Here is a 16,651-nt window from a genome sequence, read left to right as displayed (position 1 = left end):
ACCCAATCTGGTTTTCGAAGGGTCACAAAGTCGTTAACTTCGCTGGAGTGTTTAATGAGGGATCTGGCATTGAGTAAATATCCCAAACGAAGATGTGTCAGAGGCGGGGATTTATGCTCACAATCAGCCTCAGAGGGATGGAAATCAGAGTCCAGAGAAAAGAGAGCCGCACAGTGGGCACATTTAAAACTCGAACCAGCCCCCAAGTACTCTAGGTCTACCAGATTACATTCAGCATGCATTTGGAATCGACAGTCAAGGAGCGACTCCCTAGAGTAGACATAGGCATTACCGTGACTGGTCATGAAACGTGTCTTGCCTACTGTCCTAGACAGATCAAAAGGAGTGGTTCTTGGCTGGACTGGAGGTGCAGGGACACAAACCTGACAAAAGCAATGGAGTGACATGCAGATATGGTAACTTGCTTTTTTGAGTACACCCCGGAGTGAGAGAAGCACAGCCTCCTAGTGTGCACTGGATACAGGAAGTCATCACATGAGATCATTGTAATACATCTGGGTACGACAGAGAAGTCACCCATAGGCATGCACAAGAGTAACACAGAGCAAGAGGGAGAAAACACAACAAGCTGTCGCCATTGTGAAACAAGCAGGAAGTGGGATAAGGGAGGGGGTGGGAAATGGTGTGCACTTTCGCGGCCGCTTTGATGTTCTCAGTGGGTGCGCGGCTCACTGAGAACATCAAAGCGGCCGCGAAATGATCACGCAGGCTGCCAAATGGTGCGTGCGCCCGGCGCACATGCACTGTAGTTGGCGGCCTGAAAGCACTAGTTTGCACTTTCAAACCCCCCGTTTACAAAAGCTCTCGCGAGAGCAGCGCTAAAGCGCTGGCTCAGGCGAGACCTAAAAACGAGATCAAGAATCCATTGCAGTGAGTTTTACCATAAGTGTGGGAGTCCAGCCATCAATTGGGCCCAGCAGTAGAACACTGGCAGGCACCGAACATGAAAGATGGCAGAAAAAAAAAATCCAACAATGGTGCCCATGTGGATTGCCAACTAAGGAAGGAGTCACTATACCTTGTGACTCGAAAAACTTGTTCAAAGAAAAACAAGTTGCCAACATCCGAGCCCAAAGCTAGATGGCAAGAGTATGCAGAGCATGTATCTACAGTCACACATAAAACTTACTTAATTTCTCTGCAGGCTTCCTATTTTTTTGCAAGCAGTTCAAACTTGTGGGGGTCACCGAACTTCACATCTGAAAAAAGAATGGGTATCTCCTCTCCTGGGTTAGATAATGGCGATCTTTCTAGCTTCCCAGTGGACTCGGAGGGTGAATTAACATGAATAGAAAATATTATTTGTCTTAACAAACATACCCTTTTTGGAATTCATTTGCAATTTAGAAATACTGCCGTAAGAATGGTCACTAAACTTTGAGGATAATAGACAAATCTATCTAATCGAATGAAAGGAAGAAGGAGAACAACAGCAAAAAATGTTAAGAGAAAAAGTAAGCAGAAGGGAGAAAAATAATAATGAGGAATGAAGAATAAGACGTTAAAAACTGAGGGAGTGGCTAGATGGGCAGACATAGGAGACACCAAGGGCAGAAGATAAGGGAGAGAGAAGAAGATCGAGACAGATAAAGACAGCCATATGTATACTGATATCTCACAGGACAATGACCAGCAGCTAACTTAGAACTTCTATTACTTCTGAGATAATGTCATAATTAGCTTATAACCTGATCTATTTCTATAGTTAATTTACAATGTAGTTTTCTGCGACTAGCAAGATCTTAAAGACAATTATAAGTATTCTTAATATAATCTTAAAATTGCTCACAATTATATTGGATTTACGTCCATTTTTCACTACTTAGAAGGTTAGTGATGTGTTTACTTTTAAACTATGTATTTGAATTCGCAATCTATTGCCCCCAAAATCATCTGTGCAAACAGCACAGGACTATCGGGCCAGCCATTATTAAAAGCAAAGGACCACAACAGCAAAAGCTGCACTTGGAGAGGAACCTTTCAAGACATGGAGGATCTCCCATCACCGACTCCTAGGAGAAGTTCATCCACCGCAAAACACTATATTGGAACGCATGGCTCAGAGGACAAAGCTGCTAACAAGATCCACTCCATGTTCCCAGCAAGTAACCATCCAGCAGTGAGTCGTCCGTCTGCAATTACCTTTCTTCCACAGCAGATGGTGGAGATGGGTATCTTAGTTACTGCCAGATCTTGCTCTTAGGAATGTTTCTTGGGCTCGGGTCAAGATTACTCTGGGGACTCCAGGGCCCCTGCAGCCAATAAGTTAATGTTTTGGTTTACTGTACGTGACTACTGCAGTCTCCCTTGGTAGGAAAATATATATATTTGTATCTTTCTGTCTACAATGTGTGAGTAAATATATGTATGTATTTATAAATACATACATAAAAACACACAATTGTAATAGTAAAAGTTGTATTGCATAGAAGAGTAACAATTTCGGGCCTTAGCCTTAGTTTATGGTGTGGGAGCGCGGACGGAGCACTGCTGACAGCTGCTGGATTTTTGCTGGTCCTCCATCCTCTTCCAGCTGCCGCTGCTCCTGCTTCAAGGCATGCTCTTCATACCACTCCTGCAAAAATAACAGAAATTAGATTAAGTCAGTGGAGCAAAACTACCTGCTAATATACAAGGCTTGTTTGAGACTCTGATAATGATAGCATGCTGCAAGGGGAATGTTGCTGCACAGCGGCTGGACAGGTGAAGGTGATGTCACTTCTGGGAAAACAGGCTTATATAGTTACAAAGGACACAAAGCCCAGATACGCTACACTAGTTTCCGCTTAGACTATATTAAATAGCTCTATACTGGAATAAAATTTGCATTCAGTGGGATATACTTGGCCTGCACAGGTTCACATCAGGCAGGCACTAGATCCACTTGCCAAACCCTAAAGTGTTCAAACTCCAAATTCATAGGGGACTCAATTATCTGTTACGTACTGCCATTGATTCACTGTGACGATAGTCTGGTTAGACCCAGATGCAATTTCTGAACTGAATACACTTTCACATCTCTTTCACTTTGCAGTCTCACACTCCCTTTGCCTCTCTCCGCCTGTCCTCTTCTGATTCCCCTCATATTTCTAGCATGGTTTCTATTCCATCCTGTATTCATCACTCCCTCCATCATTCCAGCATAAGACCAGTACTTCTGATGGATACTTCTAACCACAGATTCCTCACCTTTAGAATATCCCAGACCCAAGACAGGATCTGGAAAATTCTCACACCAATGGCTCCTGCATTCGGACAGGTGGTGCTATGTAGCTCTGCGGCAATCTCATATCGCCCTGCAAGTCAGGAAGTGGGACCACATATAGGCATAACCCCTGCATGCAGGCTTTGTTTCCAAGCCCTCAGACATGGATCTGGAGTTCTGCTTCCAACACTTATGGTTCGCCGACTCCATTTTTAATTTTTTTTAAGACTTTGTGCTAGGGACAATGTCTCCCCTAAAGATGACAGCATTCAAGCCATGCCATGTCTGTCTGTTACAGCCCCACAAGTTGTGTGCCTTTGGTGCCTGGGCTCCAGTCAAAACTAGGAAAGATTGAATTTAATGTAATTTGCTTTTGGATAACTACACAAAATCACGAATAAATGTAAGTCTTGAGGCAGTAGAATATGATTTTTTTGAAACCCCACAATTTTCTATGGGATACATCCTTTGACATTTGAGAGGCAGTAATGCTGTTTATGATCTCTAGGTTATCCAGATGCCAGCATGCTTGTTTTTTAAAACAAATAAAATCTTGTTTAAAAAAACGTTTGAATAAATTACACAAAGTTACAAGTAATTAAACAAAAAGCAAAACTGGACTCTGCTGCTATATTTTAGCAAAAAAATGTGTTTATGCTGAATAAAAGTACAAAAAACACAAGTGTCACGAACAGCAACCGCTCACATTCTTCTTGTTCACATTGTGGCAGTGATCCAATGGAACGTAATTGCATGGAGTTCGGTGACAGCATAATTTAGAGAACTTCATGTATACAGCATTAGCGAAAAATTACTAAAATTGCCAAAGTGTGTGCCCTTGAAAAGGAAATTTCACCCAGGCCTCGTCACAACTCCAAGTCATGTGAGAAATGTGCCCTAACGAACCGGAAGGTGATTACAGAGCGGGAGGCGAAACTCTACGTCACCGATTATAACAGGTCACATTTGAAACAGTGGACTTGCTCTCATTCATTGTGGGGCCCCTCTGGGCAAAGTAACTTCTTTCTTGAAGTCTTCCATTAAAGTCCAAGTCGAAAGTGCAAGAAACCCAAGAAGTACCCTACCTAATCCTGCCAGCAGAAATCAGTCTAGCATTCGCGAGAGCAACCCTCGAAGGGCTCCTCCCCTCCAGCGTATTCTGAATGCAATCCCATCCCACAGTTGGTCCCATTATATGCCAAATTCCCCAGGCTGTCATTAACCCTGCAGCAAATTTCTGTCTTCAAGGAAGCTATGCTACTGACCTTGCAGAGGTTACTGGCTTCTTTTGGTGCGCCTTCAGGCTTTAAGGTAAAGACATCTTTGAAAGAGCCCTAAGACGCTCCCACCAGCAGATACTGAACACAAAGCGGACAGTACTTGCAGATCACATTGATACCGGCACAGAGCAGAAAGGAAATCCTCGTCATCATCAGATTTCACTGTGCTTCCTGTCGCCTCTAGCAATATCTCCACCTCACCAAGACCTATGAAACAAGCTCTCACATTAATCTGTAACAAAATCACCCCCATATACAGCAACAGCGATGCAACTCAACTTCCCATCATGGCCGATGAACAAACCCTGACCACGTAGCCTGCCGTTACCACTATCTAAATCACTGCTACCATGAAGACCATCCACTTGGACACTCCATCTAACTCTTCTCCCACACGCCTTCAGGAAAAAGACTCCTACCAAGCAGTGAAGTACTAACACCCATCCTCAATGCTTCCATCGACTCTGGCTCAGACAGCTGGAAACATGCCACAGTCACACCCCTGTTCAAGAAACCATCTTCTGGCCCAGCCACACTTTCCAACTACAGACTCATCCTCCCTCCCGCAATACTTAGCAGATGTCTTAGAGAAACTAATCAACCACTGCCTCCTCGATCCTTGCAGTCCAGATTCAAGCTGACCCACAGTACAGAAACTGCATTCATCGCCGCCACAGATGACATCTGCATGATCCTTGACAGAGGAGACATGGCAGCCCTCATTCTCCTGGACCTCTCTGCCGCATTTCACATGCTCTCACACCCCATCATCACCTGGTGTCTGCACAAGATTGGCATTTAAGTACCCACTGTCCGCTGGATCTACCTCCTTCTTAACGCATAAAACACAAGCTGTCAGGCTGGCACCTTACTCCTCGGAAGCCTGCAAACGCATATGGTGAGTGCCTAAAGGTTTATCACTCAGTTCTATCTATTCAACGCATGCATGATTCCTCTGGTCAATGTCATCCGCACACACATCAACAGTTTCCTACACCGATGACACACAACTTATACGCTTCACCTCGGACAAGAGCCCCAACACAAGAAACAAGTTCACTGTCTGCATCACCAAAGTCGCTAACTGGATGAAAGCCAACAGCCTCAAGCTCAAGACAGAAGTAGTGATCTTCAGCAAGAATACCTTCCCATGGGACTCTAACTGGATGCCGACCAAACTCGAACCCACACCCAGAACGGACGTCAGAAACCTCGGAATAATCAATGACTGCAAACTAGGCATGACGGCACTATTCAATGTTGAAGAATAGATTCAAATGGTTCCCAGGTAACACTAGAAGAAATGTCACATACCCTAGCCACCAGCCATTTGGACTATGGGAACCTGCTTGACGCCGGGATCACCAAGCAATTCACCAGAAGATTACAAACCATCCACCATCCACCATCCTCAACCTCCCTCACAGAATTTGCCTCACACTACACATCAGGGAACTGCACTGGCTCCTGATACACAAACATGCTCAATTCAAGCTCCTCACACACACACACATTCAAGTTACTACACAACTCAGACACTCACAAACCTGAACAGTTGCATCTCCTTCCACCAACTACCCAGACACTTTGACTCCATAGGACTCCTACTCACACACATCCCACTCATACACAGCAGCAGATCAGGAGGACAAGTGTTTGTAGGAAGGTGGCTCCTTATATAGTATACCAAAAAGAGGTATACTATGCAAAGAGTCCAGGTATCCCTTAGAAGTTGACAGGTGCTTGCTCTAGCAATCCCAAGGTAGTTTTTTAGGAGGTAGTGTGGTCGCAAGGCCTTAGGCTTATCAGAGAGGAGTGTTAGACAGCTGCAGTACACAGACAGTCAATAAGTGATGTACACAACTCAATAAGGAGATCCACACCACTTTATAAAAATAACATGTATTTTTATATATATGTAGGCACCAAAATCATTACAATCAGTGCAATTTCTGAAGTGGTAAGCTTATCCTATGGCTAGGCTGTCCGGAATTCGATTTAAACAGATTATCCCCGACAGTACCCTACCGCCTAAAAATCAGCTGACCTGGTTTTTAAACTGAGTGTCACTGATTTTCCACATCCTTATACTGCTTGGCCACTTGAGGGAGCCAAAGCAGTACAAAGCTGAACAGTACTGAAAAGGTTGCTCTGGGAAGTTTAGAACAACGGAAACCTCTCAGCTGCCTGCACTGGCTCTATTTGAGGGATTTCCATTGTTTGTTTCCCTGTGCTGCTCGTTAAATTGTGCGGATTTGGCTAGTGTGCACGTGTGGTCTTTTTAGGTCGAGGACCGTCCGGTCTGCCGAAGGCAGAACCGGAAGTCAGAGATTTAATGTTTCTGAGAGTGGCTCTTTAGCACGCCTCTCTTTTTGCCTCTCCTCCATTGGCTGGCTTCCTAAACGGAGGCCAGCCATTGGAGGAGTGAGCCGTCCCTCCAAATAGGCTCAGTCTTTTTCAGATTCGGGGGCGTGTTCCGTGCTGTTCTTTCCACTTTTTAGCCACGCCCTTTTAGAACAGCAGGAACACGCCCCTGAAGCCGAAAAAGTTTCAAAGCTTCCATCCGCCATACACGTTAACTACCTCACACAGCCCGAGAGAGCACATAGGGAAAGCAAAATCATGCTGCAGAGCTCCCATAGTGAATATAGAGCATACATGTGCTGCAGAGTACGCAATGAATGCAGAACGCATCGATGGTGCAGAGTACACTCAGTGAATATACAGCAGATACTTGTGCTGTAGAGTACACAATGAATGCACAAAGCATTACTGGTGCAGAGAACAAACATAGTGACCACACCGTCATCCGCTTCAGTCAACACGCATACACAGACATCACCCAAAGATTACACTGACACTTTATTTGTGGGTGAAGAACTGCTGCAGGTTTATTTCATACAACACAGTATGATAATAAAATTGGGTTATCTTACGGGCGATCCAGGGCAGGCAGCCCCTTGCTGCCCGCCCGCCTGGTGAGCCAGCACACACGGTGGGTCGATGCCCGGCAGTGTGGCACATAAATATTTGCAGATCATCCACTGGGTCACGTGATCTGCCTCCTACTCCCGCCCCTTCCGACAGGGGCGGAGCGTGTTGTGGCCACCCCCGGTTGGTCAGGCCCCCCAACCGCCCGAAGGACTAACGGGGCGCCGTCGCGGTCTTCCCAGAACCCCCTTCGGCTCCTGGACCTTGGCTCGGGCACCCTTACTGTGCCGGACAGGGGTACCCTTACTGTACCGCCTGCCGCAGAGGTACCCTTACTGTACCAGTCTGCATCCAGATCGCCCTGTAACTCCGCCTGCAACGCAAAAAAGAACAAATTAAACATTCCAATAATGCGCTGAGCCTGACACGCGGGGTAAGAGGAAAGGGTGGGAGAACGCGTGTCCAGGCTGGGTGCTGCGCGCAGGAGACAGAGGAGGAACTGGGCGAGAGAGCCCACTAAGTAGGAGGTAAGCCGCGCCCCCCGCCCCCCCCCAGCCCGCCCCCAGCTCCACGCGATAGGGGTTTTACCCAAGTGGGCGTAGGCCTCGCGCGCGAGGCAGCAAAGGGGGGGGGAAGGCTCCGACGGGCGGCCACTAGAATGCTGCCCTGCTGATGTCCCACTGCTTGGGACGCGGGCAGCGGCATAGTGACCACACCGTCATCTGCTTCAGTCAACACGCATACACAGACATCACCCAAAGATTACACTGACACTTTATTTGTGGGTGAAGAACTGCTGCAGGTTTATTTCATACAACACAGTATGATAATAAAATTGGGTTATCTTACGGGCGATCCAGGGCAGGCAGCCCCTTGCTGCCCGCCCGCCTGGTGAGCCAGCACACACGGTGGGTCGATGCCCGGCAGTGTGGCACATAAATATTTGCAGATCATCCACTGGGTCACGTGATCTGCCTCCTACTCCCGCCCCTTCCGACAGGGGCGGAGCGTGTTGTGGCCACCCCCGGTTGGTCAGGCCCCCCAACCGCCCGAAGGACTAACGGGGCGCCGTCGCGGTCTTCCCAGAACCCCCTTCGGCTCCTGGACCTTGGCTCGGGCACCCTTACTGTGCCGGACAGGGGTACCCTTACTGTACCGCCTGTCGCAGAGGTACCCTTACTGTACCAGTCTGCATCCAGATCGCCCTGTAACTCCGCCACAGCTCTGGGGAGGCTACCGTCGCTGCCAGAGCCCCCCTTCCTCCTTTCGCTGTTTATGGGTGCCCGCCCCTGCGAGCCAGCTTTTAGTGGGCTAAATAATGGGTCCTGTTCTGTAACCGTAAATATACGGCATTAAGTTGCAACATTACTCAGAAGCCCAGGGCAGACTAACCACGAATGACTCTAGGCCCCAATGCCGCTCAGCTGAGGCGTGAGTGGAGTTACTAGCCTTATAAGCGATGTGTTCCCAACAGCTACAGCACCATAAGCAGGGTGAAGGTAACGTGTGAGTTAACCCCTTCACCTACTTCTATAAACACAAGCTGACATCACTGTTACCTGACTTTGCTCCCTTTCACATCGTATTAGTCTATTGTTTACTACAAACGGCCCATATCTTAGCAACATCTCCCGGTTTTGGCCTCTCTACTTGCAAATTAAGTTACCTTAAATTGGACGATAGAGTCTTATACTAGTCCCGCTGTTATCCCACTCTTTCCTTACTCTCCACTGGGACAGCGTATCCAATTCCTTGCTTGTTGAATAGCAGCTAGCTTTGGACTCTATTGCTGCTGAAAGGAGTTAATATCTTTGCCTACAGTCCTTGTTACACCGGTGTTGCAGTGCTGTAGGTAAGTCGAGGCACCGACATCATGGCTTGAAAGGAAACTTCCCATTGCTTGTCAAATAATTTGTTGTGAGCCCCAGTTATAATTTCGTTCCTAACCCATAATTGGCAGTGTCTCTATCCTGCCAGTGCCTCGGTCACGACCACCTTAACTCATAACAATACATCTGGCTTTTCCGCTAGCCTTGTCCATTAACCTGTCAAATGCCAGCGGAGAGCGGCACATCTCCGGTCCTGCTTATTTCAGAAGGTGCTACGCCCATGTAGGTGAGGGCATACCATTCCCGGTGTCTGGTTGAAGTATGCACAGGGCATTGCCACTCTCCCACGTGCAGTGCTGTGAACCGATTGAAGTAGTTCATCAGATTCAGCCAACCACCCCCTAGGTGGAGGCTTGCACTCCCAAACTTCTGCTCGTGTAAAACCCCGCCAAACCTTCAGTTCAGGGAATTTTAGTAATTCGCGACACTGACAGCCCCAGGGGCCAAATACTGAGCTGTGTAAATGCGGCCCGATACCACAATGAACAATTGGCTTGTAGGGATGGGTGTTAACCTAGGCTGGCTGAAGGCAAAACCTTTGCCAATCACTCCTGGCCAGACGTGCCACCGCAGGTAGAATAAAGAGTTATCCAGCCCTCCTTCCTTCCTTTCCCAGTTCGACCAGGTCGAAGGAGAATGCCCCTTCCAGAAAGGTCATGGCCTTATCCCTGAAGCTTATCCATCCAGCATTCTACCGGGAATCTACCGCATCGCCTAGTAAAGCAAGGGGTACGTTCGCAATATCAAAGACATGCATGTTCAACATGCAGACAGGAATCGGAGGAAAGCTGGGGGGCGATGGTGTGAATAGTGAAGGGGCATCTGGTTCACGGCTTTCAGGAATGAAAACAGCCTCCAAGGTAAACTTTTAAAATATATGGTAGTGCTGCACGACCAGCAAGGTATCGAGTGTTTGCGCGCTTTACCTGCACACCAACTAACGCCACCCCAGGGACACACACTTTCCTTATTAGGCACAGGGAGATTAAGTGATTTTCCAGAATCACTGCATATTGATAAGGCGCTGAGACTTCTCTCTTCATATGCAAATCAACAGTTGTCTAGAGGCATCACACCAGAGTTGTTCGATTGCCTTTCCACATAATGAAAAACACGCTTATATGTGATTAGATATTATGGGTTTTCCTAGCGCCACTTGTGTTTAAAACACATCTAGAGTGAGTGAACTTATTTGAGACGTGGCATTTGTTGTAGGAGTTGTGGCCGTCTGGGATTTAGAAAGTAAATATGTCCCCCATTTCCAAACACGAGAAAATATATGTTGAGGGGTTCACACGGAAGGAATTATGAATAACTACGGGTTGATTGCTCATACTATACGCTCAAGGTCAATCTGTTCATTGACCGCCCCTGGTTCTTGCCCTTTTGATATCTGGCTTGACAGGGCATTTTTCTTATAACCCTATAGCTACAAATGCTTCAAGGTTCGGGATGGGATAAAATGTTGGTTCCCCCAGAGCAGCGTTACTCACATCATGGTACTGGCTGCTCGGTGGATCATTCCACCACCAAGTTAATGCTTTTATTGAAAGTAGCAGGGACTACTTAAACGCTCCAAAGTACAATATATCCTTTTTTTTTTTTTTTTTTTTTTTTTTTTCCTCCTGCTCCCATAAAAGCATAAACTAGAGTGACCAATCGTTATTGCTTTATTTCCTCTGCCTATTACGTTTTGTAGTTAGGATCAAACTGAATGCTCGCCAGGCATATCAACCGGTTCGCCCAGAGCACCCACCGCGCTGCAAAACCTTGAAAGCTAGTCCTGAACAGTGTCGCAAACGGGCGGCGCACTCGAACCTGGCATACCGCTCCCAGTTGGCACCTCACAGCTTGCCGGAAGGCGTATGAGGTGAGAACGTTATGGCTGCAGGACGGACTGAATTGCAAAGCTCTGGACTAGCCTACGGTGAAAGCCGCCTGGCCGAAACGCCGCACAGGACTGATTTGCCAGCGGCACCTACATTGTTCCTGCTTGCTTTATAGTCATGTCTCCAGAAGGGTATTCCGGTATGCCCCACTTGCAGTCACTAGCTGAAGATTAAACACTACTCTGTATAAAGGATTTTTTAGCAGGGTGTATCGGAATCTAATGAGCCAATCAACTATCAAACGGACATGTGATACTGTAACGAAATTGAAACCAATTATGGAATGCCATTCCCCAATGAGAAAAACCGATTGTAATGCAACAAGGATACGTCCGGAGCAGAGCGACAAGTGTCTTTATTACCATGCCTAGCAATCTTGCCCTGGGGCCAAAAACTGACAACATTCCGATGCGAAGTCTTCGCCTGGCGAGGATGAGCGTAGTTTATACCAAGGTATGTTACTGAGACTCCTTCCTGCTCCAAGCTATGCTATTGAGACTCCATCCTATGTAAATAGTGTCCCCTTCTGCGCGGCGTAGCTCAATCCGATAGGCCGTATCTTCTCCCTTTTAAAAGCATTAGAGCAACTACAGGCATGTGAATCACCCTGGAAAATAATGCAACAAAGTGATATAGTAGGTGTGTTGTAGGATGTTTTGCAACACTGATCGGTGTTCTAATAATGTATCCTTTGCATTGTGTATGCATTTCTAGGATGAAAGTTGATAGCTCACTATCCTATATTAGGACTTTAAGTTATAAATTGCAAGTAACCAAAGGATGTCCCTTTTGAAAGCAGTAACCGGCTGATCTGTTTGCCTCCTATGCACTCTGTAATCTACTTGGCACACGTTCTTTGCAGCAGGCATATTAACCCTCTGCACTAACTTCACCTAAGTCCAAACCTCAACTATCCAAAATGCTGATCTCTCTCCAGAGAGATAATTCACCGCCGGAGTTATCTTGACATTATGTGAGGCCTGACAATTGCCGGGTGAAAGAAACGCTGCAGCAGGTGCTTAAAAGCTTAATAAACGTTTGCCGAAAGTGCCATGGTCAGGTTGTTGTGGAAATGGATCTAATCAATCAAATGTACGATGGAGGTACTAACATTGTAGGTGTACATTATGGGGGGGCGAAGCACGATAGAGGATAGATTGTGCTTGCCCAGGTCTGGCATGGCTGCAACGTTGCCGTCATTGAGAATTAAAGGTACTATCCACCACTGGTGTACAGTTATTGTATATTGCAGTACAGCATTATATACAACAATGTTGTATACCACAATTTTATATGTGTTAAAGTCCAAGTTTGCCCCACTTGTATGCAATTCCTCCGCTATCTGTTTAGAATTTATCATGGCATTCCTTGTGCATTTAGTAATCGGCTAGAATTACATATGTAAATTCTGTGATTTAGCTATCCCCTTGTACGTTCCTCCTGGATGTACAGCAGGAGGAGATTGTCCTGTGTTAGACTGATTCTTCTGTGGGTAGGAACTGCCTGCTATAAAACATTTATTTGCCCGCCTAAGAGGGGCCTAACTCATAGCAACGACACCAGCATCCAACATATCCCATTCTGGCCCCCCATCCAAGTGTTATCCAGTCCCTCCCCCGCTCAGCTTCCACGGCGACCGAACGTATAATTTACCAGGACACGGTAGCGCGAAACACCGCAAGAGCAGAGGGCCTGCAGTGCAACAGAGGAGGCTGCTTCCCCCACCGCAGCGAAACACGGACTATGCGCACCAGGCCTGCTGTGCACACGCTGAAAGAAAAGGAGAAGACGGGAGATCTATCCGAAACCTCATGCGCGAAACAATGATCACAGCTGCGGGCTTGTCCGCTGTCCGTTGCCCCGAGCAAACTGCACCACACCCAAATTGCCAGCGACGGACGTAACCCTAGGCGCGAATGGCCCGCTCTACTCCGTTGAATGCCTGACCCGATCTGGACCCAAGTGGGTATCGCTGTTCCCGCCACCAGATAAGACTGCTCGCAAGCGATGGCCATCCGATACCTCCAGGATGCCGTGCTCATTACCTGGCCCTGACGGCTGTTCAAATCCGCAATGCGGGGAAACTGTCCACAACATACCCTTACCGCTCATTATCCCTAGTGTCCGCCATGCATCAACTTTCCAAGCAGCCCGTCGTTGCTTTGGCCAACATTCAGCACATTTTCACCAGTGCAGGACTGCATAATAAATCATGGTGCCACTCCACGTGTCCCACCCTCGCCAGATCAGCCCGGACGCTGCCGAATCACCTGCAACCCTATCCCGCCGAACTCGACCGCCGCATGAACAATGCCCCCCCGCAACCAGGCACAGCTCGCTGCCCTCCCCTTATTGCAGAGGCAAGTGCGGCTCAAATGGGGATCTCGAGAACCGGGCTCCACCCTTCGCGAAATTAACCTTACACTTCGAAGGCCTCTCGTAGAGAAAAGCTACGGCCTTGTTGCGCTAGAAATTACCATGTTTAAATTGTGCATAATTATTGATGACGATCTTGCCAAGCAAAATCCGAAGAGCCCGAGCCTCAGCCCCGAACCATCATGCCACCCTGGCTCTCGACATAGAAAACGGTTCATAATTAAGACGGACGTCCAGGCTGTCCTTCTCTTAAAAGTTAGACGGAAGTGCCCGGGCAAAAGCGGAGCAGTGGCCGTGCCACACGAGGGTGCTTGATTTACCTTGCTGCGCGTGAAATACAGCGGATGCCAGTTTATCCCACACTTTACGGGACACCTATTGGTCGCGCAGGAGTAAAAAGGGGGGGGGGGGGGGCGCTCCCTGAACACCCAGCGATTTTACCCAAATAAATGTAAGACACGCGCCCCGACGGCCCACGGAGTACCCGATAGGTGTCAGACGTGCTACAACGCAGCTCCAGACGACAGACCCTCCCCGCCGTGATGTACAACCGTACTTACACACATAAATTAACATCCTCGTCCCGCAAATTCACAATACATAGCCGACACAACCCGGTCCCCTGGCACACAATTACCGGCTCTGTTCCGGGAAACGACCACGACAAACGGATCCGCCAGCCACCGATGGAGCCTCCACCGAGCACAGCCCCGCGCACGAACAGGGCGAAGCGCCCATCCGACTCCAGGTTACACGGCGCCATACAGAGCGAACGGTCCGAGCAGCGCGGGTGCAGCGGGAGAAACTAACTCACACGACAGCGCCACGCGGGGAGGCGGGCACCCGCCATCGTGTGGGGCCTTCCGCATGATTCGGACTCTGTGCCGCACTTCGCCCACCCCCATCGAGGTCGCCATGCCGGAACTAGCAGACCAGGTGCACGCAGGGAGAGCGGTGACCTACTCGCCCCCCCACCCACCTGATAGTATCACCAGCATCGTGAGCGGTAAGGAGTCGATGCTAAAAACGGCGGAGGCACCAGCTGCCGGGAACGGGGGGGTGGGGTGGCGGTCAGCATTCCCAGGGGGCTACGCTAGCTTCAACAATTTCGACTCTCGCACCCTGGTCCCCGCTCCAAGGATACTGACGAAATAGAACCCCGGGGCCTCTGCCCCACAGCAAACCAAGCCGACTCTCGCACCCTGGTCCCCCAGACAATGCCGACTCTCGCACCCTAGTCCCCTGCTCCGAGGCGAAGATACTGACGGAATCGAACCCCGGGGCCTCAGTCCCACAGCAAACAAGCCGACTCTCGCACCCTGATCCCACGCTCTGAGGCGAAACACTAGCGCCCCCCACCACACACGAAAAAGTAAGGCCGACGCCTTGAGCCTAGCTCCGAGCACGGCCCCCCCCCCGCCCGTGGTATTCCGACCACAGGGCCCCGTCGCCTGGAAATGCCCAGGGACAGGGCCGGGGCGAGAGGAAGGTACCGGCAAACTCACCGAGCAGGAGTGCTGAAAGCTGGGCGCACGACGGACAACTTGCGACGGCGAGACGATCGGGCAGCGACCTGCTCGGTGGAAGGCTAACGGCGAGAACGCGTGTCCAGGCTGGGTGCTGCGCGCAGGAGACAGAGGAGGAACTGGGCGAGAGAGCCCACTAAGTAGGGGGTAAGCCGCGCCCCCCGCCCCCCCCAGCCCGCCCCCAGCTCCACGCGATAGGGGTTTTACCCAAGTGGGCGTAGGCCTCGCGCGCGAGGCAGCAAAGGGGGGGAAGGCTCCGACGGGCGGCCACTAGAATGCTGCCCTGCTGATGTCCCACTGCTTGGGACGCGGGCAGCGGCAGTGAATTGTACACCAAACAGGATATACACAGTTAATGCTACATTGTACACAGTGACTGCCTCATTTTCAGATCCGTGTCCCTCTTGTCCCATTTCCGTCTCGTGAAAAGGCTGAGACGTTTTCGCTGCCAGTTCTGGGCGGCTGTGCCCACTTCACGGCCACCTTCTGCCGGTACCCCCTTGCTGTACCCGCATCCAGTCGCACCTCCACCGTGCTGCAGCGAAGGGGCAGTAGGTCAAGGGCCCTGGAGTGTGCTCGTGAACCCTGACCCGGACACACCTTGCATTGTTTATCTCACGCACGCGTTAGTGGGAGATGAACCATCAGCTGCGTCGTGCAGTGGCGCGTGGCCCCGGCTGCAGAGAGGTGAGAGGCAGCGCGTGGGCTGCGCGAGGTGGTCCTACGGGGCGGAGAATGGGTCAAACTCCCGCCAGTGTCTGGGTAACTTATTTACAAAGACGTGGAGCAAATGTTTCACTAGTGGAGCCCACTGGTTCGTCTCACTCGCAGACACACTCCATCCTTCCAGGTGCCCCAGGCACGGTGTTAGAGGCCCGGGTGGCCCTTCGCAGCGAATAACAACAGGAGTAACAAGCAGAAGAAGAAAGAATGCTGATAATATAATATAACGTAAATCACTATATTCCTTTTTTAATCAGAGTTAATAGCATTGCTTTAAAGGAATGTGAATTAATATAGCAAATCCTTATCATTTCGGTCACTATTTATTCTTAGTAGTAGTGTGCGTTATAGTAGATTAGTAGTAGTGTTAGAATTACAATCAGCATTTATTAATAGTAGTTATAATTATAGTATTTTTACGTTTCTGAATAATTATTCCGTCGGTGGCAATAATTGTAATAGTAGTAATAATATTAATAACCATAATACAAATAATACACATAGAATCATAATACAAATAATTTGGCCATTATTTTCAATATCTATTATTAACATTATTATAGTGGCAGCAACACTTTTATTTGCTTCTCCTGCTGACTGCAGTGGCCTTGTTGTCGCTGTTTGTTAAACTTGGCCTTCTGGACAGGATTCTGATGAGAGCAAATGTTTGACATTCCATTTGTCTATATTATTTATCTGCAATTATGATGCTTATTTTACTCTTGATTTTTTCTAAATGTTTGAGAAAAAATCTAGGGTTAATTTCAGATTGTATGTCTCTGCTTATCCAAATAACTGTTTTACGGCCCCT

General features: G+C 48.6%; 1 protein-coding gene across 1 annotated transcript in view; it reads right to left on the bottom strand.

Moving 5' to 3' along the window:
- Positions 1-1,855: 1,855 nt before the first annotated feature.
- TPCN1 (two pore segment channel 1) overlaps positions 1,856-16,651 on the bottom strand; it is a 350,431-nt gene continuing 335,635 nt past the window's right edge. The window contains exon 28 of the mRNA XM_085634844.1: positions 1,856-2,596. Within this exon, the coding sequence (XP_085490970.1) occupies positions 2,477-2,596 (120 nt within the window). The 3' untranslated portion in view covers positions 1,856-2,476. The remainder of the gene's footprint in view (positions 2,597-16,651) is intronic.

The sequence above is a fragment of the Triturus cristatus genome, chromosome 11, assembly GCF_964204655.1.
Source record: "Triturus cristatus chromosome 11, aTriCri1.1, whole genome shotgun sequence".
NCBI classification, from domain to species: Eukaryota; Metazoa; Chordata; class Amphibia; order Caudata; family Salamandridae; genus Triturus; species Triturus cristatus.
This window is presented reverse-complemented; position numbering and strand designations above follow the sequence as displayed.